Below are 24,247 nucleotides of genomic sequence, written 5' to 3'. Positions count from 1 at the left end.
CTAGAAAAGGGTGGGGAAGCCACCAATCTGTGAATGTAAACTTAAGTATTTAGACAATTGTATAGCATGCTATTTGCCAAAATAGCACTGGTAGGTTCCTTTTTACCATCTATGACTTCTCAAGCTTTTAACTGTAAGTTTCTGGTACCAGACATAAATTCCTTCCTGTCAAGCCAGCCTCAAATCCAATCGACAAGTATTTGGTTACTACACACCCTTCGTTCTACTATAGCACTGGTGGCACATGCTATTAATGTCCCTTTTCTCCCAGTGACCCACATAACGTGTTCCAGCACTGTGCAAGTCAGCCATTAGTAAAGGAGTTTCCGGGTCAGTTCCAATTTGATTTCTCCATGTCCCGACACCAAAGTTCACTGTGCCTTCAGCAATAGTGTCTTTTTTTTTTTTTTAGGTATTTTCCTCATTTACATTTCCAATGCTATCCCAAAAGTCCCCCATACCCTCCCCCCCACTCCCCTACCCACCCACTCGCACTTTTTGGCCCTGGCATTCCCCTGTACTGGGGCATATAAAGTTTGCAAGTCCAATGGGCCTCTCTTTCCAGTGATGGCCAACTAGGCCATCTTTTGATACATATGCAGCTAGAGTCAAGAGCTCCGGGGTACTGGTTAGTTCATAATGTTGTTCCACCTATAGGGTTGCAGATCCCTTTAGCTCCTTGGGTACTTTCTCTAGCTCCTCCATTGGGGGCCCTGTGATCCATCCAATAGCTGAGTGTGAGCATCCACTTCTGTGTTTGCTAGGCCCCGGCATAATCTCACAAGAGACAGCTATATCTGGGTCCTTTCAGCAAAATCTTGCTAGTGTATGCAATGGTGTCAGCATTTGGAGGCTGATAATGGGATGGATCCTTGGATATGGCAATCTCTAGATGGTCCATCCTTTTGTCTCAGCTCCAAACTTTGTCTCTGTAACTCCTTCCATGGGTGTTTTGTTCCCAATTCTAAGAAGGGGCAAAGTGTCCACACTTTGGTCTTCATTCTTCTTGAGTTTCATGTGTTTTGCAAATTGTAACTTATATCTTGGGTATTCTAAGTTTCTGGGCTTATCAGTGAGTACATATCATTTGAGTTCTTTTGTGATTGGGTTGCCTCACTAAGGATGATGCCCTCCAGGTCCATCCATTTGCCTAGAAATTTCATAAATTCATTGTTTTTAATAGCTGAGTAGTACTCCATTGTGTAAATGTACCACATTTTTTTATCCATTCCTCTGTTGACGGGCATCTGGGTTCTTTCCAGCTTCTGGCTATTATAAATAAGGCTGCTATGAACATAGTGGAGCATGTGTCCTTCTTAACCTGTTGGGACATCTTCTGGATATATGCCCAGGAGAGGTATTGCAGGATCTTCCGGTAGTACTATGTCCAATTTTCTGAGGAACCGCCAGACTGATTTCCAGAGTGGTTGTACAAGCTTGCAATCCCACCAACAATAGAGGAGTGTTCCTCCTTCTCCACATCCTCACCAGCATCTGCTGTCACCTGAATTTTTGATCTTGGCCATTCTGACTGGTGTGAGATGGAATCTCAGGGTTGTTTTGATTTGCATTTCCCTGATAATTAAGGATGGTGAACATTTTTCCAGGTGCTTCTCAGCCATTCGGTATTCCTCAGGTGAGAATTCTTTGTTTAGCTCTGTACCCCATTTTTTAATGGGGTTATTTGATTTTCTGGAGTCCACCTTCTTGAGTTCTTTATATATATTGGATATTAGTCCCCTATCTGATTTAGGATAGGTAAAGATCCTTTCCCAATCTGTTGGTGGCCTTTTTTGTCTTACTTGATGGTGTCTTTTGCCTTACAGAAGCTTTGTAGTTTCCTGAGGTCCCATTTGTCGATTCTCGATCTTACAGCACAAACCATTGCTGTTCTATTCAGGAATTTTTCCCCTGTGCCAATATCTTCCAGGCTTTTCTCCACTTTATCCTCTGTAAGTCTCTGGTTTTATGTGGAGCTCCTTGATCCACTTAGATTTGACCTTAGTACAAGGAGATAGGAATGGATCAATTCGCATTCTTCTACATGATAACCACCAGTTGTGCCAGCACCATTTGTTGAAAATGCTCTCTTTTTTTCCACTGGATGGTTTTAGCTCCCTTGTCGAAGATCAAGTAACCATAGGTGTGTAGGAGCAATAGTGTCTTAACGTCCAGCAGTGATGAGCAGCCAAGAGCAAGGACAATATCTTGTGCTGTCTCAGGGACCTTCGCATATTCACTAACCAATAACTTGCTAGCTAAGGATGTAGCCCAATCCTGCCTCTAGATTTTCATCTAACCCAATTCTTCTGCAGACCCATCATCTGTGTTCAACTCCAATTTTTTTTTAATTATATATTTTAATTAACCTACACAGTAGTAAAGTTTCACTTGGGTGGGGGTTTATATTTATATTATTTTTATTAGATATTTTCTTTATTTACATTTCAAATGTTATCCCCTTTCCTAGTTTCCTCTCCAAAAATCCCCTATCCCCCCCACTCCCCCTGCTCCACAACCTACCTACTCCTGCTTCCTGGTCCTGGCATTCCCCTACACTAGGGCATAGAACCTTCACAGGACCAAGGACCTCTCCTCCCACTGATGACTGACTAGGCCATCCTCTGCTACATATGCAGCTAGAGCCACATGTCCCACCATGTGATTTCTCTGATTGGTGGTTTAGTCCCAGGGAACTCTTGGGGTACTGGTTAGTTCATATTGTTGTTCCTCCTATAGGGATGCAGACCCCTTCAGCTCCTTGGGTTCTTTCTCTAGCTCCTTCATTGGGGATCCTGTGCTCTGTCCAATGGATGATGGTGAGCATCCACTTCTCTATTTTCCAGGCACTGACAGAGCCTCTCAGGAGACAGCTATGGGTGGGTTTTTTTTTTATTGCTTTATTTATTATTTATTGGGAGGACTTGCCACGGCACTGTATTAATGTCAGATGACGACTTGTCGTAGTCAGTTATCCCACTATGTGGGTTGTGGAAATCAAATTCAAATCATCAGGCTTGGCAGCAGTTACCTTTACTTGCTGAGCCAACTCACCAGCCCTGCACTGTAATTCTTAATGAGTTTTTCTTAATTCTTAATGTTTTTCTGTAAGTTTCACTCTGCGTGTACTGTTAGAAGTACTTAGGAGATTTTTAACTATTATTATTAATCACTTTATTCCTTTACATTTCAAATGATATCCCCTTCCCTGTTTCCCCTCCACAAATCCCCCATCTCATTCCCCCTCTCCCCCTCCCTTTTACCTCACTGAGGGTGCTCCCCTCCCCCACTCCTGCCTCACTGCTCTAGTATCCCCCTACACTGGAGCATCAAGCCTCCACAGGACCAAGGGCCACTCCTCCCACTGATGTCTGACACGGCCATCCTCTCCTACATATGTGTCTGGAGCCATGGATCACTCCATGTGTACTCTTTGGTTGGTGGTTTAGTCTCTGGGAGCTCGAGGGTGGGGGGTGGGTCTGGTTGGTTGATATTGTTGTTCTTCCTATGGGATTGCAAACCCCTTCAGCTTCAGTCCTTCCCCTAGCTTTTCCAGTGGGGTCCCTGGGCTCAGTCTGATGATTGGCTGTGAGTGTCTGCATCTGTATTGGTCAGGTGCTGGTAGAGCCTCTCAGGGAACAGCTATACCAGGCTCCTGTCAGCAAGTGCATCTTTCATCAGCAATGGTGTCTGGGTGTGGCATCTGAAGATGAGATGGATCCCTAGGTGGAGCAGTCTCTGGATGGCCTTAACAGGAGATTTTTTTAAGTTCTTAGGCTACATAAAAGAAGGAAAACAAAACCAAAAACCCAGTGATTCAAGTTTGTGGAGCCTTCATTCTGTAAACTAAATTAACTGACAAGACACATAATAAATATGTGAATAAAAAATTACTCTGAACTTCTATAGTATCCTAGGAGATCCCATAGGTGGTGCTGATTAAAAGAGAAAGAAAAAGAAAGTGTGTGAAAGAGAGAGAGAGAGAGAGAGAGAGAGAAAGAAAGAAAGAAAGAAAGAAAGAAAGAAAGAAAGAAAGAAAGAAAGAAAGAAAGAAAGAAAGAAAGAAGAGGAAGGAAGGAAGGAAGGAAGGAAGGAAGGAAGGAAGGAAGGAAGGAAGGAAGGAAGGAAGGAAGGAAGGAAGAAAGGAAAAGTGTTCTGTGTCATTTGACTGCTCATTTTACTAAACTTTAGTTTCCTCTTCCAATCAGAATTACACTGGCGGTATTAAATCCAATCTGCAGTTACCTTTGCACATTTCGTGACTTTAGACATTTAGATTATGAATCACTGTGTGACTAATTTTAAATTTTCTTCAAACTGGCAGTGTTCCTTTTACTTTCTCTAGTTTTTCCGTAATGTGCTAACTTCATAGCATAATTCTTGAGGTATTAGTCTAACAGATTGACAAATTGATTTTTTTAAAAAAAAAAATGACAATTCAATACATTTATTCCACATCTCATGTCTTCATCTAGGAAATGAAATCCATAGAAGTTCTAATTAATAAGTTTCTTAACAATCAAGATAAGTTTACATGGCTGGAGAAGTGCTTAGTGGCTAAAAGCACTTTCTACTCTTGTAGAGAACCCAGGCTCAGTTCCCAGAACCCGCATACATGGTGGCTCACAAACATCTGTCACTCCAGATTCAAGGTTTCTCCTGGCCTTTCTGGAAAACAAGCACGCATGTGGAACCCAGGAACACATGCAAGCAAAAAACTTTCAGAAATAAATCTGAATCTAGAGAGATTATGCTGCAGTTAAGATAGCATACTACATAGAGAACCAGGGTATAGTTCCCATCAGCCAAGGTGGGTGGTTTACCTGCCTGTAAATCCTACTCCTTGGTCTCAAATACCTGCTAACCTCTGTGGGCATCTGTACTCACATGCACACACTCACACAGAAACATAGACACACAGATACACGCACACACACATAAAAGTATCTTTAAAAGATACAGTGTAAAAATTATAGAGAACACAAGGCATGATAGCTATTTTTGTTTGCTAGATATTCTGTATCATTACTAGCCATTTATATTTGTATATATAAAACCCCCGACACTGTGAAAATTTAGAATTTGGAAAATAAAAATCTCCTGTATCGAGTACCACCTGACTGCCTACCCCCTACAGCTAATTAATGGTGATAACCTATGCAAGTTTTCACATGCTTTTCTAGCCTACACTAATTGATGCATATGCTTGCTAACTGAGATTCTACTCGCTTAAAATACGTCGTTGGTGTCTGCAGCAACACATTCAGTACCTTCTCAGCAGCAGAAAGAGATACATTTGAGGCCCTCTGGTGCCTCAACACAACTTAGAGTCCAGGTCTGACCAGAAACATCCTCCGTCTTGTCCTTGTGCTGCCAATCACTGATCCTTTCTCACAAACCAAGGATCTAAGAGGGGCACCAGCAGAGTGACGCGGACATGCTGCATAAGTTTACACAAGGAGGTTCACACTGGGAAGGAAAATCTGAACGAAGAAGGTACATTTATTCATCTGTTATTCCTGAGAAAGAATCACAGAAACGTGTCAAGTGCCACACCCTACACTCTTGGAGCAGAATTCAGCTTTGGAGTGTGGAAGCCCACTCATGCACAGCCTACTTGAAGCAGGAAGGAAATTTGACTGGAGCATATTGAAGAGAAGTGAGCCCTAATGTTGCCAAAAGGTGCCATTCTTTGTCCCTTTGTTTCTAAGACCTCAAAACCCTCTTTCTATCACATATAGATTTAGTTTTTAGCGATTGTGTCCTCTTTGTATTTTCTGTTTTACAATTTCTCTTTTTTATTTTGTTGTCCTTTCTCTTTTATAAAAAGAGCTGATATTTTTTAAACCAATGCCAATACATCAAACCCCGACTATCTGCTTCCACATGAAGTGTATGGAGCATGATTGCATACTGTATTGTAACAGATGTGATATTTGATTTGTGTACAAAACTTTCACCAAGCTGACAGACCATACTGAGAGCCTAGAGCTTTCAGATTACTGGAGACTTCTGTTAAGCAGTAGGCAAAACTGCAGACTCCACAACAGAAGAGAACAGTTGGATCGGAGAGAATGCGGTATTGTTTGGCAACACTAGCAAGAGTCAGTATTATACCAAGCAAGGCCATTTCATCAGGGCATAGACTCTGATTCCTCCATCCCAATAACCAGGGAGCCAGAACCACCTCGGCGTTGGGGGCTGAGATGGGAGCTTCTTGCTGAGACGAGGGAGTTAATAAAAACAGAGTTATTTGCAAGAAAACTTCATAGCCAGCCCTGCAGTTTCTCAAGACACTGAATTCTCTGGAGGCTGCTGTCAATCTGTTGAAGCTTATGTGATTCAAAATTGTGCAGGTAAAAGTGCAGAGTGTTCAAGGAACCAGAGCTAAAGTGACAGGTAAGCCGTGTTCTGGGCCTTTTAGCTCTGCAGTCCTACTAAGTTCTGGTAGGGGAAACTGAGCGCAGAGTTCTGTTTACTCAAAACGATGCACATGAACGCTTCAGAAATAGTTTTGAGAAATAAAATATGTTAGTTGTGTGACTTATGGCTGTCTCAACCTGTTTCTTGCAGATACCATTGTTCTCATCGCTTCAATAGCAGTTGTCTCTGCAAAAACTCAGGGTAATATTTTCGCCACGTCAGCGCTCAGAAGTCTCCGGTTCCTACAGATCCTGCGTATGGTGCGCATGGACAGAAGGGGAGGGACCTGGAAGCTGCTCGGCTCTGTGGTTTATGCTCACAGCAAGGTAAAACTGCGCTCTCTGCACCGTATAGGAAAATTTTTGAAATGTTCTGTTGATTGCAATGTTTAATAAACTTGACACAGGAAGTTGCTCCAGATTGTGTTTCAAGCTATTTGAAGCCCTGATGCGTAATGCATTACTTTAAAGCCTTTGTTATATTTCCTAGAAATAGGAACATGATTGAACCATATGTAGAGTTCATGTTTCCATTTCCAAAAAATATTGTCACCTCTAAAATGTTTCATTCCGTTTATACCTAGGAACTAATCACAGCCTGGTACATTGGATTTCTGGTTCTTATTTTTTCATCCTTCCTTGTCTATCTTGTGGAAAAGGATGCCAATAAAGAGTTTTCGACATATGCGGATGCTCTCTGGTGGGGCACAGTAAGTATAAAAAAATCTGTTTTTATCTATTAGCTATTATGGAATGTCTCCCTTGAATATAACATAGTGGTTTTCAATGAATGGTCTCAATGAAAATATTAACTTCCAAAAGGGATGAATATGGAAATGTATGGTATTTGTTAAGTGATCTGAGGAGTTTCTGTGCCTTTAGGGGCAAACAAAATTAAACTTACACATAAATTATCATTTATATTTTTTGAGTGCTCAGCAGTTTCTGAAGCAAAAATTACCATTTTGAAAATATGAAATGTTAGGATTATTTGTTTTAACTTTATTAACTTAAATAGACAATTAATGACATGATTTACCACTCCAGGAAAAGAGAGGGGTTTTAATTGTCAAAAGAAAGAAAGGAAGAAGCAGATGGTGGTACCGGCCTGTAATCCCAGAAGTCTGAATACTAAGGCAGAAGGGTCACAAGTTTAAAGTCAGCCTGGGCTCCATAGCATAACACTTTCAAAAAATAACAAACACACAAAAATGGGAAAGCAGCTGAGTCAAAGAGAGAAAAATTAAGTGCATCAATCACTCAAGAAGAGAATGCTGGTCACATCTGAGCTGGAAGATCAGAGATCATGTGTACCTTATTATAATATTTCCCATTCAAAAGTCCACCTTTTCTTTATACTGCTACAAATATTGTTCAAAGAAGGTAAAAGCAAAGAATGACACTTGTCATACAAATAGAAAATAACTGGGCATGAAAATAACTGGGCATGTGACGCACACCTTTGATCCCAGCACTAGGGAGGCAGAGACAGGTAGATCTCTGTGAGATCAAAGCCAGCCTGGTCTATAGAGAAAGTTCTAGGACAGCCAGGGCTACACAGAGAAACCCTGTCTTAGAGAGAGAGAGACAGAGACAGAGACAGAGACAGAGACAGAGACAGAGACAGAGACAGAGACAGAGACAGAGAATTAAAAATTAAATGCATGCTTCCTATTATATTTAATTCATTTTAAAAATTCATTAGTCACATTTGACAGTCAGTTCATAATACTGAGCAGAGCCCAGAAAAATTCCTAAATGTCAGGATATTGAAACATAGGATAAATAAAGGGAAATCTGTCCGCTTTCACGGTATAGGAAGCAGATCAGTGAACATCCACTACATATAATTTACTTACACATATATGGCAAAAATTATTTTTTCAAATATTTATTGTTGCTATGTGTTATCTATAATTCACAGAGTTACAAAATAGCTCAGAAAAGTCATGAAGATGCAGAACACAATAGTCTGGAAAGAGTGTACTGTGAATAATGCATTTTTTCCTTTCAGACAAAAGTTCTCCCTGCATTGTGAAGAATTTACAAAACAGTCACTTGGAACCCACTCACTAAAAAGAATTTATAGTACATGGGAATACTTTATACAAGATAAAAATTATAGTTCTTATTTTATATGGTTATGGTGTTTTAAAAGGGAGTTACATGGAAACATACAACATTTATAATTGTGAAAGATATTTCTACTTTATTCTTGAGATTATAATTCCAACATTGCTTCCTTCCATTTCGCCTTCCAAACCCTCCCCTATAGCCTGCTCCATTCTCCTTCAAATTCATGACTTCTTTTACTTACTAATTATTAGTATATATATATACACATATGTATATTCCTAAATATTACCCACACAGTACATATAACATTACTTGTATGTACATTTTCAGGGCTGACCATTTGGCCCTAAACAACCAATTGGTGTGCTCTTCTGTGGGGAAAACCACCTCTTCCATTCCCAGATTTCTTCAGTTGCCTACAGCTCATTGTCTAGGGTTGAGGTTCCCTGGGCTTTTCTCCATCCACTTTGTTCTGTCCATTGGTGTTGTCCTTGTTCAGCTCACGTTTGGCCAGTCATGTTAATGACAATTTATGGGTGTAGCTTGTGATATTACTAGGAGACACAATCTCACAGAAAACTCCTGATTCTCTGATTCTGACACTCTTATTACCACCTTTTCTGCAATGCCCTGAGTCTAGGACGCACGAGTGTTTTGTAGATGTATCCACTGGGACCAGGCTCTAGAGTTCTTCATTTTGATTGGTTGTAGTTTTCTGTAGTAAACACTGTTGCAAAGAGAAGTCACCTTGATGAGAGGTGAAGACTATTCTAATCTGTGGGTATACGTAATTAAGTTTATATTGTTGTTAGAGAATAGGTTGGTTTACCAAATTTTTAACTATAGATTCTCCTACAGTGACCATGGCTTCATTAGCAGGGCATAGTTGGCTAGGTTTCCACTAGCAGAAATGATTTTTCCTCTTGTTTAACAGAATGTCAGTCCAATTAGAGAGCTGTTGCTTACTACTAAGGTGTGTGGGCTACTCCGGTACCAACAGAGTTATTGTTCTGTAGATGTGCTTCATAGGAATCAGAGTTGGATAGGACACTTGGTTGCTTCCCTCTTGTGGAAGCTTGAATGGTGCCTTCTGATACCAAGAAATCTAGTCATCAGGGAGGGGACATTACAGGCAGTCCCAGCTCTGGATTTACAGAGTTCATAGTGTCATCAGCAAAAGGAACTAACTTCCTCCCCTAGGGAGGTGACTACGGGCAGCAGTGATAGACTTTGCTTTGGGAGGCTCTTAGACAAAACAAGTGAAGATCTTTCTCATGTCTGTATTGAGACTTTTATTATGTGGTCTTTGGCACTTGGAGGGAAGATGCTCATCCCAGATGAGAAAAGTTTGCTAAAACTATGCATGTATGTTTAAATATGAAATTAGGTGTATTATGGGGTTATTTTATACATGGATAGTTAGTATGATTTCTTGTTGCTGTTTCAGAATCCTTTGGTATTTTACACACCTCCCTCCTTCTTCTGCATTCAACCCCCTTCCTTCTGCCTCGCCAAGAATCCCTCAGTTTTCTTCTTCCCTCTCTCAGACCACTTGTATATTGCTGTTCTCCTTACCCTCCTCTGTTTCTTCTGTATTCTCCTCTCTCCTTCTCCCTCAAGAGCCCTTTTCCCATTTGTGTAAAATTTTTTCCACTCCTTTTGTTCTGCAGAGGAAAATTCACTTATGAATCACTCTTGAATGCTAGCCATCTTTTTTGCCAATCTATGAACGAACGTGTCATCATCTTGACCTGTGATTGAGGCACTGCTGGATCTGTGTTTGCCTTTTGAGGAGCACAGACTTGAATTGGTGTTGTCTAATAATCCACTGATCATCCAAAGCTCATTTATGTGGCTAGAACTCCTGTGAGAGACAGTGAAAATTTGTCAGGACTAAATCAAGCAGAATTTGATATATTTTTGATTATATAGTAGTCATTACACAAAGAAAAATTAGAGATATGTTCTCCTACATTTTAGGCTGTTAAAAACATTGAGTGCATGTCTTCAAGATTGTGCTGTTGGTGAGAGTGTAGTCTATTATTTAAAAAACAGATTATACAATGAAAGAGAAAAATATCTTTGCTGAGTGTACATCAGTCAAAAAATCAGTATCTAAAATATATAAACTGTAAAAATTCAACATAAAAATTCCATAAGGTCAGTAAATGAGCTAATGAACTTGACAGACAGTTCTCAAAAGAACTAAAATAAATAGCAAACAGGTACTTGAAATATATATATATATATATATATATATATATATATATATATATATTTGCCTTTCTCAAAAGGCAAACACAGATCCAGCAGTGCCTCAATCACAGGTCAAGATGATGACACGTTCGTTCATAGATTGGCAAAAAAGATGGCTAGCATTCAAGAGTGATTCAAGAATATATATATATATATATATATATATATATATATATATATATATATATATTCAAAACTTAGCCATAGAGGAAATGTAAATTAAAACTGTTTGGGAACGTTCCCACCTCAGACAGACTGGCTCTTGTCAAGGAAATGCATGACAGTAAATGTTAGTGAAGATAGGGAGAAAAGGAAAACATATACACTGTTGGTGGGAATGTGTACTGAACAGCACTGTGGGAATCATTGTGGAATTTCTTCAACAAACTAAAAAGGACTCTATCACTACTGGGTGTATTCTCAAGGGACTCTAAGTCAGCATGCTATGAGACACAGCACACTGATGTTTACTGTAGCACTGTTCATAGTACCTAGGCAATAGAACCAGATTGGATGTGCATGTTTTTCTCTAAGATGAGTCTAGATATGAACAAATGTGAGTGCATGTATGTGCACACATTCACATGCATCCATAGTCCCATAAAAGTAGATAGACAATTGTGGAGGTTTTTTTTTTTTTCTGCCACAAAGGAAAATGCAACCATAACATCTGTAAGAAAGTGGATGCAAATGGAGATCGTCATTGTCACAGTGAAATAATCCTGATGCAGAAAAACTAACAATGCATGCCTTCTCTAATGTGGAAAGTGTAGACATAGATGTGTGTTTGTGTGTATGCACATACACTAGTTTATACATACATACGTGTACACACACACACACACACACACACACTGCACCCTTAGCCCCATGAAACCCATCATCTTGACCTGTGATTGAGGCACTGCTGGATCTGTGGGAGAGGAGAAAGAGGTTGATGCATGTGGTAGGGAGAAGAGAGGTAATGAAATGCATGCAAAATACAAAGGTAGGGAGAAATATAATCAGAAAAAGCAACACAGTTGGGATGCCAGAGGAATTTGGGAGAGGGATGACTCAGAACAAAATCATATAATGACATGCATGCATGCATGCATGAGAAAAAAATATCATGGCATGCACATATGAGAAGTACTACATAATAAGAGAAAATGTCATGATGAAACTCATTGCTTTATGAGTTAACTCACAAAGTCAATTTAGAAAAAAAAAAGTTTCATTTCCAACTCTTCATCCCTACACACAAGAAACATTGGGCAAAGGATAGAGATCAGAAATAGACTTGACATTCTTGAAATACCTCTAATAAACAGAAACTAAATGAAATCCTGTTATCTGTGGTTCGATATGGTGTAACCTGAGAAAGTGGGTGGGTTTTCGTGGGATTAGGGGAAGGCAATGCAGAGCCCAACCTTTTTGCAGCAGTCTGAATTCATGTGTGGTGTTTGCTCCTCTTGGATAATTCAAATACATTTCAGTTAATGGAGATATTCAGGGGCACCTATTCCCCCTTTGAGATGCAGTTGCTGGCAAATTAAGCCTGGCAGCTTTTTATCTCTCTTTCCATTCTTCCTCTTTTTTTTTTATTACCAATACAAATTGCTGTGTTGTGTGTTAAACTGTGTGTGGGAAACTCTTAATATACTCTTGCTTAGTCACCAGCTAGCTAGCTTCTCGGCAGAGCCGCGAACAAAGCAGGCTTTCAAAGGTCATCTCTGCGATGTGCAGGGAGAAGCAGCATATTTTCAATGATTTCCTCTTCAAGAAGACTGTTTTGACTGCTGTTTAACCTGTACTTTACAGGCTTCTGAATGGCCTAATTATGTTTCCATAAAAAAAAAAAAACAAAAAAACAAAAAACAAAAAAAAAAAAACACTAGGCTTGCTATCAAAGTAAAAATAAGTAAATAAAAAGATCTTTCAGCATACCAAGCTTCTAGGAATGAAAATAAGGGCTTATGGCTCTGAAACAGTTTTGTTTATATTGGCTGACTCATTAATGGAGTTGTCTGAAGGTTAAAAAATGAAGTGTAGATAAGAGAGATTATTATTTCTATTCATTACAAAAATAGCATATAGTAGATCTGAGTGCTAAGGAAATTTAGATTATTGATACTGACTTATAATATGTCACTAAAGACCTTTGTGGAAAGCTTGTTTATGTCATTTTAATTGAAATTGTCCCTGTTGCATATGATGGGGTCCTCAATAACTCTGGAGTATCTAGATTAAATGGGAAAATGAGACCACCCTAACCTGGAGTATACCACCCTACACTGAAGTGTACCACTCTAAACTGGAAGGTTTATTAGTTCTAGGCTTTATGAAAAGGGCAATTCTACTTAGTAAGAGTCCAAAGTACCAACATTTGATACCAGAATTCAATTTGTGTTCCATCTATAAATACAGTACCCCACTAAATTCCAAGTTTTAAAAGTAAAGATCCTTGAGTTAAAATAGGAAGAGCTGTCCCCAGCATCAATATTTAGGGAGATACAGGAGTGTGGTCAGCAGTGATCAATGCCAAAGTACAGTATTTTTAATTAGATATTTTCTTATTTTACATTTCAAATGCTATTCCAAAAGTCCCCCATACCCACCCCCACTCCCCTACCCACTCACTCCCACTTCTTGGCCCTGGTGTTCCCCTGTACTGAGGCATATAAAGTTCGCAAGACCAAGGGGCCTCTCTTCCCAATGATGGTCAACTAGGCCATCTTCTGCTACATATGTAGCTAAAGACATGAGCTCTGGGGGTACTGGTTAGTTCATATTGTTGTTCCACCAATAGGGTTGCAGATCCCTTCAGCTCCTTGGGTACTTTCTCTAGTTCCTCCATTGGGGGCCCTGTGTTCCATCCAATAGCTGACTGTGAGCATCCACTTCTGTGTTTGCCAGGCACCGGCATAGCCTCACAAGAGACAGCTATATCAAGGCCCTTTCAGCAAAATCTTGCTGGTGCATGCAATGATGTCTGCGTTTGGAGGCTGATTATGGGATGGATCCCTGGGTGCAGCAGCCTCTAGATGGTCCATCCTTTCATCTCAGCTCCAAACTTTGTCTCTGTAATTCCTTCCATGGGTGTTTTGTTCCCAATTCTAAGAAGGGGCAAAGTGACCACACTTTGGTCTTTGTTCTTCTTGAGTTTCATGTGTTTTGGAAATTGTATCTTGGGTATTCTGAGTTTCTGGGCTAATATCCACTTGTCAGTGAGTGCATCTCATGTGAGTTCTTTTATGATTGGGTTACCTCACTCAGGATGATACCCTCCAGGTCCATCCATTTGCCTAGGAATTTCATAAATTCATTGTTTTTAATAGCTGAGTAGTACTCCATTGTGTAAATGTACCACATTTTCTGTATCCATTCCTCTGTTGAGGGGCATCTGGGTTCTTTCCAGCTTCTGGCTATTATAAATAAGGCTGCTATGAATATAGTGGAGCAAATGTCCTTATTACCAGTTGGAACATCTTCTGGATATATTCATATTCTGGATATAACATATTCTGGATACCTTCTGCCCAGGAGAGGTATTGCAGGATCCTCCAGTAGTACTATGTCCAATTTTCTGAGGAACCACCAGATTGATTGACAGAGTGGTTGTACCAGAACATCAATGGCTTGTGCTGTAAGATCAAGAACCAACAAATGGGACCTCATAAAATTGCAAAGCTTCTGTAAGGCAAAAGACACCATCAATAAGACAAAAAGGCCACCAACAGATTGGGAAAGGATCTTTACCAATCCTAAATCAGATAGGGGACTAATATCCAATATATATAAAGAACTCAAGAAGGTGGACTTCAGAAAATCAAATAACCCCATTAAAAAATGGGGTACACAGCTAAACAAAGAATTCTCACCTGAGGAATACCGAATGGCTGAGAAGCACCTGGAAAAATGTTCAACATCCTTAATCATCAGGGAAATGCAAATCAAAACAACCCTGAGATTCCACCTCACACCAGTCAGAATGGCTAAGATCAAAACTTCAGGTGACAGCAGATGCTGGCGAGGATGTGGAGAAAGAGGAACACTCCTCCATTGTTGGTGGGATTGCCAATGTACAGTCCTGAACACAATTCCATGATGAGAAACAAAGGAATGTGTCCTCCTTACTGTGTGAGATAACAGATACTCAAGATTTGGTACCAAGACCACAGCAAGTTCACAGAGACATAGATGGTAGCTGTTTGGTGTGTAGACACTGATGTTAAGGATTTTAAATAGAAGTGTCTGCCAAAACATCAGAAGAAAGGAAAACTGTATTCTTTATTACAAACACACAGTCTAAACAGAGTGGGGGCTTGGGAATTGGAAGTTGTCATGAAATGATTTCTGGCCTCATAGTGGTAACTGGGAGCAGGGTTGTCATGGTAGGCCATGGATGGGGTGAACAAGCTAATTCCATATGTTCCTTGCTCTGGAGTTCAGGGTCTGGGTGCTATTGTTTCTTCAATCATCCTAGCACTATTTTATTCTTGTCCAATCACCTCATATTTATTCAGAAATAATTTAAGAATAGGATTTTATAAAGTTGTTTTCTGTTATCTCCCTCTTTCCTGTTATTTTTTAACCTTCTTAATTACTTTAGATTTATTCTGAAATAATTTAAGATCTAGTTTTGCTGATATAGAATTTTTCTGATAATGACCTGCTCTAGAAGACCACCATTTTTTCTATTTACTGTTCTCTCTTGTAATAAAGCTAGTGCTATGGTTTTTTTTTTTAATGTGTGTAATAGCAGAGAGAAGGACTCTATCTAAAAGCAGATAGGATGATATCTGAATACAGAATCCAGTTGAGACTGTGTCCTTGAAGAGATTATTTCAGATATACAGAAGAATTTATATCAGCCAAGTAAAGTCTCAGAACTCATGCCAAAAATCTTATGAACTTTCAATATGCAATATAGTGTACCATGTGCACAATGTGTTTCACACCCCAAATCTGTGTGTAAAATACATGGGGAATGAAGAAGGATACCATTGTCCTTGATAGCACCGGTCGTCCTTCAAAGAATCAGGCCTCCTTACTTTGCATTCACCGGTAAAAGTGTTTTCTGCATTATTGTACAAAGCATCATTTTCTAAATTAGTACCAGTGCATGTAGTTAAAGTAAATGATTGTTTTTTTACTGTCAATGCTTTACCTAAAGCTTTATTTAGCCTAAGAGAATCAACGTAGCAGCTCCTAATGATTCATGAGCATTCACAGCTACCAAACACCCACACACTCCAGCCACCCACCCCAAATCCTGCTCTAAGCACCTCTGAGTCTCACATTTACCTTAACAGCATGCGTTGATGAAGTGCACAGCTCTCCCATTTCTTTAGGAATTCTGATCCTTTAACAGTGTCAGCTGGTACCTGTGTCTGGACATTTGTTTTTGATAGCTTTATTCTATAGGCATTGACACATGCTGTTTTAAAAGAGAAGAAACACACTCAAGAGACCTGAGTTCTAGAAACAACATTGTGATTTGCTGAAGGATTAGTATTGGTTTCATCTCAGGTATATGTGACTGGACATGTGTACTGGAATGGGAACACATATTTATGTGGAAGCTAGAGGAGGACTCCAAGTGTTCTGTTCTTCCACCCACCATTTCATTTCTTTGACATAGATAGGATCTCTCACTGAAGCTAGAGGTAGGCTAATGTTCAGGTAGTCCCAGTCATTCCCCTGTCTCTCACTTCTACAGTGATGGATGGGGCTACAGGTGTATATCTCTGCACTCAGCTATTCACATAGGTTCTTGGGGTTTGAGCTCAGGTCTTTGTGCTTATGTGTCAGTCTCTCTTACCCACTGAGCCATCTATCTAGTCCATGGAGATTGGTATTAAGTAATCATTACCTGTATTACAATAGAGGTAGTCATATTGACAAAATACAGCTATGCTATGATTATGGAATGAGATTGGGACATGGAGATGGTCTATCAAACACTAGGAAAATATCAGCCATTACTATTATTATATATTTGACCTCAAGCCTGAAAAAACACCATGAATGATAATATCCTAAAGGAACCTGCCATGGAAGAATCCAGATTCTATGATGCCGCCCACTGAAGGACACTCTGATCTTTGAACCAGAGAAAACCATTCTGAGTCAACAGTGCAAATATCAAGGTTGACTGTCAGATTAGAGGACCACACACTCTCTGAAATCAGCTGTTTATGCAAGAAGGAAGGGGAGGGGAAAAGGAAGGGGGAGGGGAGGGGAGGGGAGGGGAGGGGAGGGGAGGGGAGGGGAGGGGAGGGGAGGGGAGGGGAGAGGAGAGGAGAGGAGAGGAGAGGAGAGGAGAGGAGAGGAGAGGGGAGAGGGGAGAGGGGAGAGGGGAGAGGGGAGAGGGGAGAGGGGAGAGGGGAGAGGGGAGAGGGGAGAGGGGAGAGGGGAGAGGGGAGAGGGGAGAGGGGAGAGGGGAGAGGGGAGAGGGGAGAGGGGAGAGGGGAGAGGGGAGAGGGGAGGAGAGGGGAGGAGAGGGGAGAGAGGGGAGAGAGGGGAGAGAGGGGAGAGAGGGGAGAGGAGAGGAGAGGAGAGGAGAGGAGAGGAGAGGAGAGGAGAGGAGAGGAGAGGAGAGGAGAGGAGAGGAGAGGAGAGGAGAGGAGAGGAGAGGAGAGGAGAGGAGGAGAGGAGAGGAGAGGAGAGGGAATAATTGTATTACTGCTACTGCAGTGGAATTGTCCTTCTTCAAAGACCCCCTTTATGGAGAAATTATGCCATGCTGTTAAATACAGTCTATTTTTAACTTGTTCACATGAATGCATTAGTTAAAAAACTAGTATTGCTAGTTATGCATTCATAATTGTGCCACAGAACATTTGTTGATTTCTTCCCTGAAGGAAAGAGAGAGAGAGAAAAAAAAAGCCTCCTACTTTTATAATGGAATTAATCAACTTGAGAGAAAAATATCTCTAACCTAATCAGTGTGAAAACGTGACAATAGCAGCTTCCATTTTTGTTTATGTTGTGTTGTTTTTACTTTGTTTTGTTTTGTTGGTTTTTATTTGTTGCTTTTGTAGTTATCATCTAACTTATTACCAAGTCTGTGTGTGGCACATGTCTGTAGAAGCAGGCATTCACAGCCACATATATGTGGTTAGAAGACAGTTTTCAGGAGTGGGTTCTCTTCGTCCATTCTGTTGAGACTTGGTCGATTTTGTTCTCTCCACTGTGTACTCTAGACTAGCAGACTCATGAACTTCCAGGTGATTCTCCCATCTCAACCTTCATCATTCCATAGGGATGTTGGAATTACAAACCTGTATCAGTGCATCTGCCTTTTAAATTTAGCATCTTTGAATCAGACTCAAGTCATCAGATTTACACTGAAAGCTGTGTCATCCACTAAGCCATCTCACTAACCTGTGGTTTTTCTGAGACAGGGTCTTACTAGGTAACCCAGGCTAGCCTACAGCTCACAATCTTCCTACCTTAACCTCCTATGTACAAGGATTATAGACTAGTACCACCAGGCTGAACCCTCCCAAGCCAACTCCTCCTCTCTTTTCTCATACAATGCATCCCAACCACATCTTCCCTTCCACCTACTCCTCCATACCCCACACGTACCTCTCTTCTAACCTAGATCATAGCACTAAGTGCCTCCATAAAGAAATTAGAAAGTTCTCAATTCAGCAACTGAAAAGCATGTCTTAAAGCTCTAGACAAAAAAGCAGCAAGCGCACCAAAGAGGAGTAAACGGCAGGAAGTAATCAGGGAGGATCGGGGCTGAAATCAACCAATTAGAAACAAATAAAATGATACAAATAATCAACAAAACCAAGGACTGGTTCTTTGAAAAAATCAACAGGATAGATAAACCCTAAATAGTCTCATAAACTCCAAGGAAATAGAATCAGTCATTAAGAACTTCCCAAAACAACAACAACAAAAGCCAAGGGCCAGAAGGTTTTAGTGCAGAATTCTACCTGACCTTCAAACAAGAGCTAATACTAATACTCCTCAAACTATTCCACAAAATAGAGACAGAAGGAACACCACCTAATTCATTCTATGAAGCCACAGTTACGCTGATACCTAAACCACACAAAGACCCAACGAAGAAAGGGCACTTCAGACCAATTTTGCTTATGAATATTGATGCAAAAATACTCAATAAAATACTCCCAAACTAAAACCAAGAACACATTAAAACTACTATTCACCACGATCAAATAGGTTTCATCCCAGGGATGCAGGAACAGTTCAATATATGAAAAGTCAATCAATGCAATCCACTATATAAACAAATTCAAAGGAAATAAAACCACATGAGCATCTCAATATATGCTGAAAAAGCCTTTGACAAAATCTCATAATCCTTCTTGTTAAAAGTCCTGGAGAGATCAGAAATTCAACCTGCGTTCTTATAGAACTTAAGACCACAAGACCAGGAGTGGCATCACATATAAACAGACCAGATTCTCCCCTTAAGAAAATACTCTACAGGTTGACCTGCAGCCCATTCTTATACACGTATTTTCTCAACTGAGGCTTCCTCCACTCTGATAACTCTAGTTTGTGTCAAATTAATGTAAAACTAGCCAGCACACTGATAGTGCATGGTACAGAGAGATGAATGGTTTATGAAAATGGAAAATAATGTTTTCTAGAAGCTCAAAATGCAAAATGCTGAAATATTATTACTATAAAGTCAAGTGTGAACACACAACTCTGTTGAGGGGAAAATCCTACAAATCTAGGGATTTATAGTATTTAGATCATTTCATAAAACTGGAGTTCATGCTAAACATACACACACATGTAACTTGTGTGCAATAACCGATTTAGAGCACTTGTTTTTGCAGAGAACCTTGGTTTAATTCCCAGAATCTATATGGTAACTCATAACCTTCTGTAAATCCAGTTCCAGGGAATCTGATATCTTCTTCTGGTATCTGTAGACACCAGGCACACATATAATGCATATACATACATACATACATACATACATACATACATACATACAGGCAAAACAATTACATGTATAAAATAAATCTTTTTTAAAACATAACTTATAAAACATCAAAATTTGATGCATTATGGGTGAGGTTTATACAAAATATTATATATTTTGGTGAGGGTATCTGCAAAATATTATATAAAAATATGAAGTAGACTCCCTATTCTTCACAAGGAATGTTATGAAATGAGCGTACCTCTATGTGTTTTAGGGAGCAATAAAGTTTTATATACATTTTATAAATTATATGTGTGTGTATGTTTTATATATATATATATATATATATATATAATTTAGTTTTAAGATGATATGCTGTTATGAAACTTCTAAGTAGAAAACTAGCTGTCATAGAACTTTCTATTAAGAAGCCTTCTCTGAAACTTAGAAGATAGCTCAGAGAAAGGGTATTTGCCAATATGAGAAAGTCCCTGTATTTGTTCCACAGTTAAGGAAGAAAAGTCCTTAACTGTTGTGTGTATTATCATGCATTAATATAGTATTAGAAAATGATCTCCCACACAGAGAGTAACAGGGCTGCCTCATAAGACTCACTTTTCACTGACTATGCTGCACCAAAGTTCAACTCATTCCTTTATGTTTCGTATGCAAAGCAAAACTCTAATATATTATGATTCACTTTTAACATTGGATGAAATAGAAAAGAATAAAATGCTTTGACTCAGGAATTATCCAAAATGTCTTAGTACAAGCATAAGCCATTAAGTAACTACACATCAATGCTCTGTATCATCCTGGACCCACCCAGTAATCCCTGTCATCCACACCCACCCAGCCTGTGTGCAGCTCTGAGGCATCCTCATGACTCACCCGGGATGAGCAGAGACATTGGATTTGATTCCAGTTCCATTGCCACTGTGCTCAACCCTTACACCCTAATGTCCTATGCATATAAAGAGCCGACAAGGAATTATACAACTCAGGGGTTGATGGAGGTATCTGCAGAGGAGGAACTATGTCATTTATCTGATGTTGGATTCCTGTTCTACAGAGACTGGCATGGAAAAGAGGTGCCTTATTTATTGTTTCTGCCATAGCAGCACTCTACCGTTAGATTTAGTTTCTCCAAAAATCAATGCTCTTTCAAAGTCCAACTATCTCAAATCACTGTTAATTGTATAGTATAATTAAGAGTCACCAACTGCCCTTATGACTGAGAGTTGCTGAAATACTCTGTGTGTGACAGTGGTTGCAATATGGAAGATATGCAGCACAATAAACAAGTCATCTTACCTCACTAGACCGTCAGAATACAGCTGGGATCTTAGAGACATAGGAAGTCTTTCCAGAAAAGAAGTCAATTGTCCCTGCCACCCAGTTCAACTCTGAAGTCCAATTGCAACTTCCTTACAGCCTCTGACAATCCCCTATGCAGCCAATCTCGGATCTCCAAAATAAGCTCTAGGATTCTCTCTAAATACACTGAAAACTGGTATCTATAGGGCCTCCATTTCTATGACACTGAACCTACATGAAATGAATCATTTCTGTGCCCAGACAAAGATGGGAGGTCTCTAGACGGCAGAAATGTTTCATGGTTTATCATAAGCCTAGGATGGGAAGCATCAAGAGGGCTTCTATCTCTTGGCGCCTGTGTAAACAGTGAGCTGGCTACCCCAGCATGAACTTTCCACAACCAAGAAGTATACTAGTTATAGTTCACTTGTCTGTAACTGAACAAGCTAAAGGGATGAAGGATTTGACTCATGGTTTTGGGACATTCATCCCTAAGCATCAAACCAAAAACTTCCTGAGTTTCTTTGAATTGAGAGAGGAATAATTTATTGAGAAATGAGATTTGGCTACTAGTTCCACCAGGTTCTGTCGATGTGGTTATTTTAGAAGCCCAAATCACAGGGCAGACGGGTAACCCTACTCTTCACCAAAATCCAAGGGAAGTTGAGCCAATTTCCCTGAACCTACAATATTCTGTTTCTATGTTACTACCATTCCTGGGAGAGAAAAAAATTTACCAGTATAAAACATAATATAGTCACTTTGCTGTGTCCCATTCTACAGATTTAGATGCAGTGCATTGAATTCTACTCTCTAAGAACCTGAACTATAACTTTGTGTTACAGAAACACAATGCAACCATGAAATGTCACATTTTCCTCCATAGCAAAGCCAGGCAATGTTCCTTCAGTGGGCTATTATCAATAAATTATTGCAAAAAGATTAAGCGATTTGGCAGAAAAACAATGGTTGCTTAAAATACAATAAAATTAAAACAAAACTTTGGTTTTGGTAGTATTGAGAAGTATATTTGAGAGTCTCATACTGATGTTGTTGCAGTTAGACTCCATTGACTACTGGTGTCAGCATACTTTCCCTCTCTGCAGCCCTGGATGAGCTCTTCCACCCACAGGCCTCTTGCTGACTTGCACCTGATGCCCTCCCACTGTCCCAAGCATTTTCCCCTCCCCTAGGCCTCTGGTTTCCCTCAAAAGTCTCCAACTTTTTCTGGGTGATTAGCAACATTGTCAACACCTTCCCCATTCCCATCCCCATTCATACTGTGCCTACATTATCTCCCACAGGAAAGTTTGTTCATCCTGCCAAGGCTAACACCTGCAAGATATGTTCTTCATTCCATTTTCTTCTGCCTCTTTGGATGTCCTACCCCATCATAAAGCCATTATCCTTTCCCTTTTCAGCTTCACCCTTCGTAAACCATGTACAAGCCCATCATCGGAAGCCTTTCCTACAGCTAGGGGTTTATAGGAGTTTCTGTCCCATATTTCTCAATTTCTTGCCAATAATCTTGAAAGGGTCCTTTAATTATTTTCTAAAAACTGAGTTCTCCATTATTGGTACCAAGCACCATGCTAGATGTTGGGAAGATAATAAAATACAGGTCATCTTTATTCCTTTTGGGATGGATCCAGTACTTGTTATAAATGCTGTCACATTACTAGAACTTGTTACAAGTGCTATCATAAAACAAGGAGCACAGATGGTCTTGGTGTGTCTCTGTAATTTCATCACTTGGGACATAAAAGCAGAAAGATTGCAAATTTGAAGATAGCTGGATAACTATGGAAAAGACCCTGTCACAGAATGAAGGAAAGAAGAAGATAAAGTAAGTAGAAGAAAATAAAGAATTGAGGAAGGAAAGACAGAAGGAAGGAAGGAAGGAAGGAAGGAAGGAAGGAAGGAAGGAAGGAAGGAAGGAAGGAAGGAAGGAAGGAAGGCAGTAATTAGCTATGGATATATACAGTAACAAGAGACTATTGCAGACAAAATAGAGAAACCTTCCTCCATGAAAGAATAGTTGAGAGATCTAAAAGTTAGTAAGGAGCCCTGGGAAGATTTGGTAAAGAAGAATTTCACTGATGGGACAACCATGATTTTCCGTGGTTTGGGAAATCAAATAGAAAACCATTGAAACATTTTTTTCTTAGAAGGGAATGAGAAAATGCCATTCCTTTTAGATCTATAGAGAAAGAACCAGAGGAAAGGCAAACATAAGCAGGTACAACATAAACTCATGCAAACTTGGCTTGCCAGGTGGCCAACGTGATAGCAGGTGGGATTTCTAACATCTTACACAGAATCAATGGGATTTGCTGATAGGTCCAATGAAGGGAGAGATAAGGAGGAAAAACTGGGATGAGCCTAAGGCTTCTGCTTTGAGCAACTGAGTGGATAATGGGGTTCATGAGTACAATAAGAGGGAATACACCAGGGGTTTCACATGGAACATTGGAGAAGAGGGCATAGTAAGACTGCAAGAGCCAGAGAAACAAGGAGTTTGCTGTGAGATTGTGTAACCTATGAATGTTGGGAGCTACACCCATAAACTCTCCCCAACATGGCCACCTAAACAGGAGCTGAACAAGAACAAGAATAGATAGCCAACATGGTAAGAGAAAGCCCAGGAGGTGTCAATCCCATAGAAAGAACTACAGGAAACTAAGGAATGCTGAGTCAGGAGAAATTAAATTCCACAGGGAAGAGCACACAATTGGTTATCCAGTACCAAATGGTCAGCCCTAGAAACAAACAAGTAACTTTATACAGACTGAGCAATACTTAAGAGTTTGTATGTGTGTGTGCGTACATGAGCATATAAACATATGTATATAGTAAAAATTAATATAAAGATGGCTATATGTTTCAAAAAGAACAAGGAAAAGTTTGTAGGAGAGTTTGGAGGGAGAAACGGGAAGGGGAAATGATGTTATCGTGTTATTATAATCTCAAAACTAAAAGAAAGAATTTTGAAAAGGAAAACAACTATGGTATTTGTCTTTCCATGCCCAGCTTATTTCAAATAAACTCATTATATCCAGAAAATTGTTGGAGTGATGGTTCAATGGGTAAGAGAGTTTGTTGCTCTTCCAGAGGGAGAGCATCCATATCAGGTGATTCATAACCACCCAGGACTCCAGCTTGGAAGGGAACCATAGCCTCTGACCTGTGTTGGGGCTGTATTTACTAGCATATATCTAAACATGTGCACACACACACACACACACACACACACACCTAATTGAAATAG

General features: G+C 39.9%; 1 protein-coding gene across 3 annotated transcripts in view; it reads left to right on the top strand.

Annotated features, from left to right (window-relative positions):
- The window catches only part of Kcnq5 (potassium voltage-gated channel subfamily Q member 5), a 611,319-nt gene that overhangs the window by 480,834 nt on the left and 106,238 nt on the right, over positions 1 to 24,247 (top strand). For all 3 annotated transcript variants that reach the window (XM_085835922.1, XM_085835940.1, XM_085835933.1), the window contains 2 exons: positions 6,574 to 6,749; positions 7,007 to 7,132. In XM_085835922.1, coding sequence (XP_085692048.1) covers positions 6,574 to 6,749; positions 7,007 to 7,132 — 302 coding nt within the window. The remainder of the gene's footprint in view (positions 1 to 6,573; positions 6,750 to 7,006; positions 7,133 to 24,247) is intronic.

The sequence above is a fragment of the Mus caroli genome, unplaced genomic scaffold, assembly GCF_978045245.1.
Source record: "Mus caroli unplaced genomic scaffold, Mus_caroli_1 scaffold_1, whole genome shotgun sequence".
Taxonomy (NCBI): domain Eukaryota; kingdom Metazoa; phylum Chordata; class Mammalia; order Rodentia; family Muridae; genus Mus; species Mus caroli.
The sequence above is the reverse complement of the archived record's forward strand: the minus strand, read 5'-3'. Positions and strand labels throughout refer to the sequence as shown.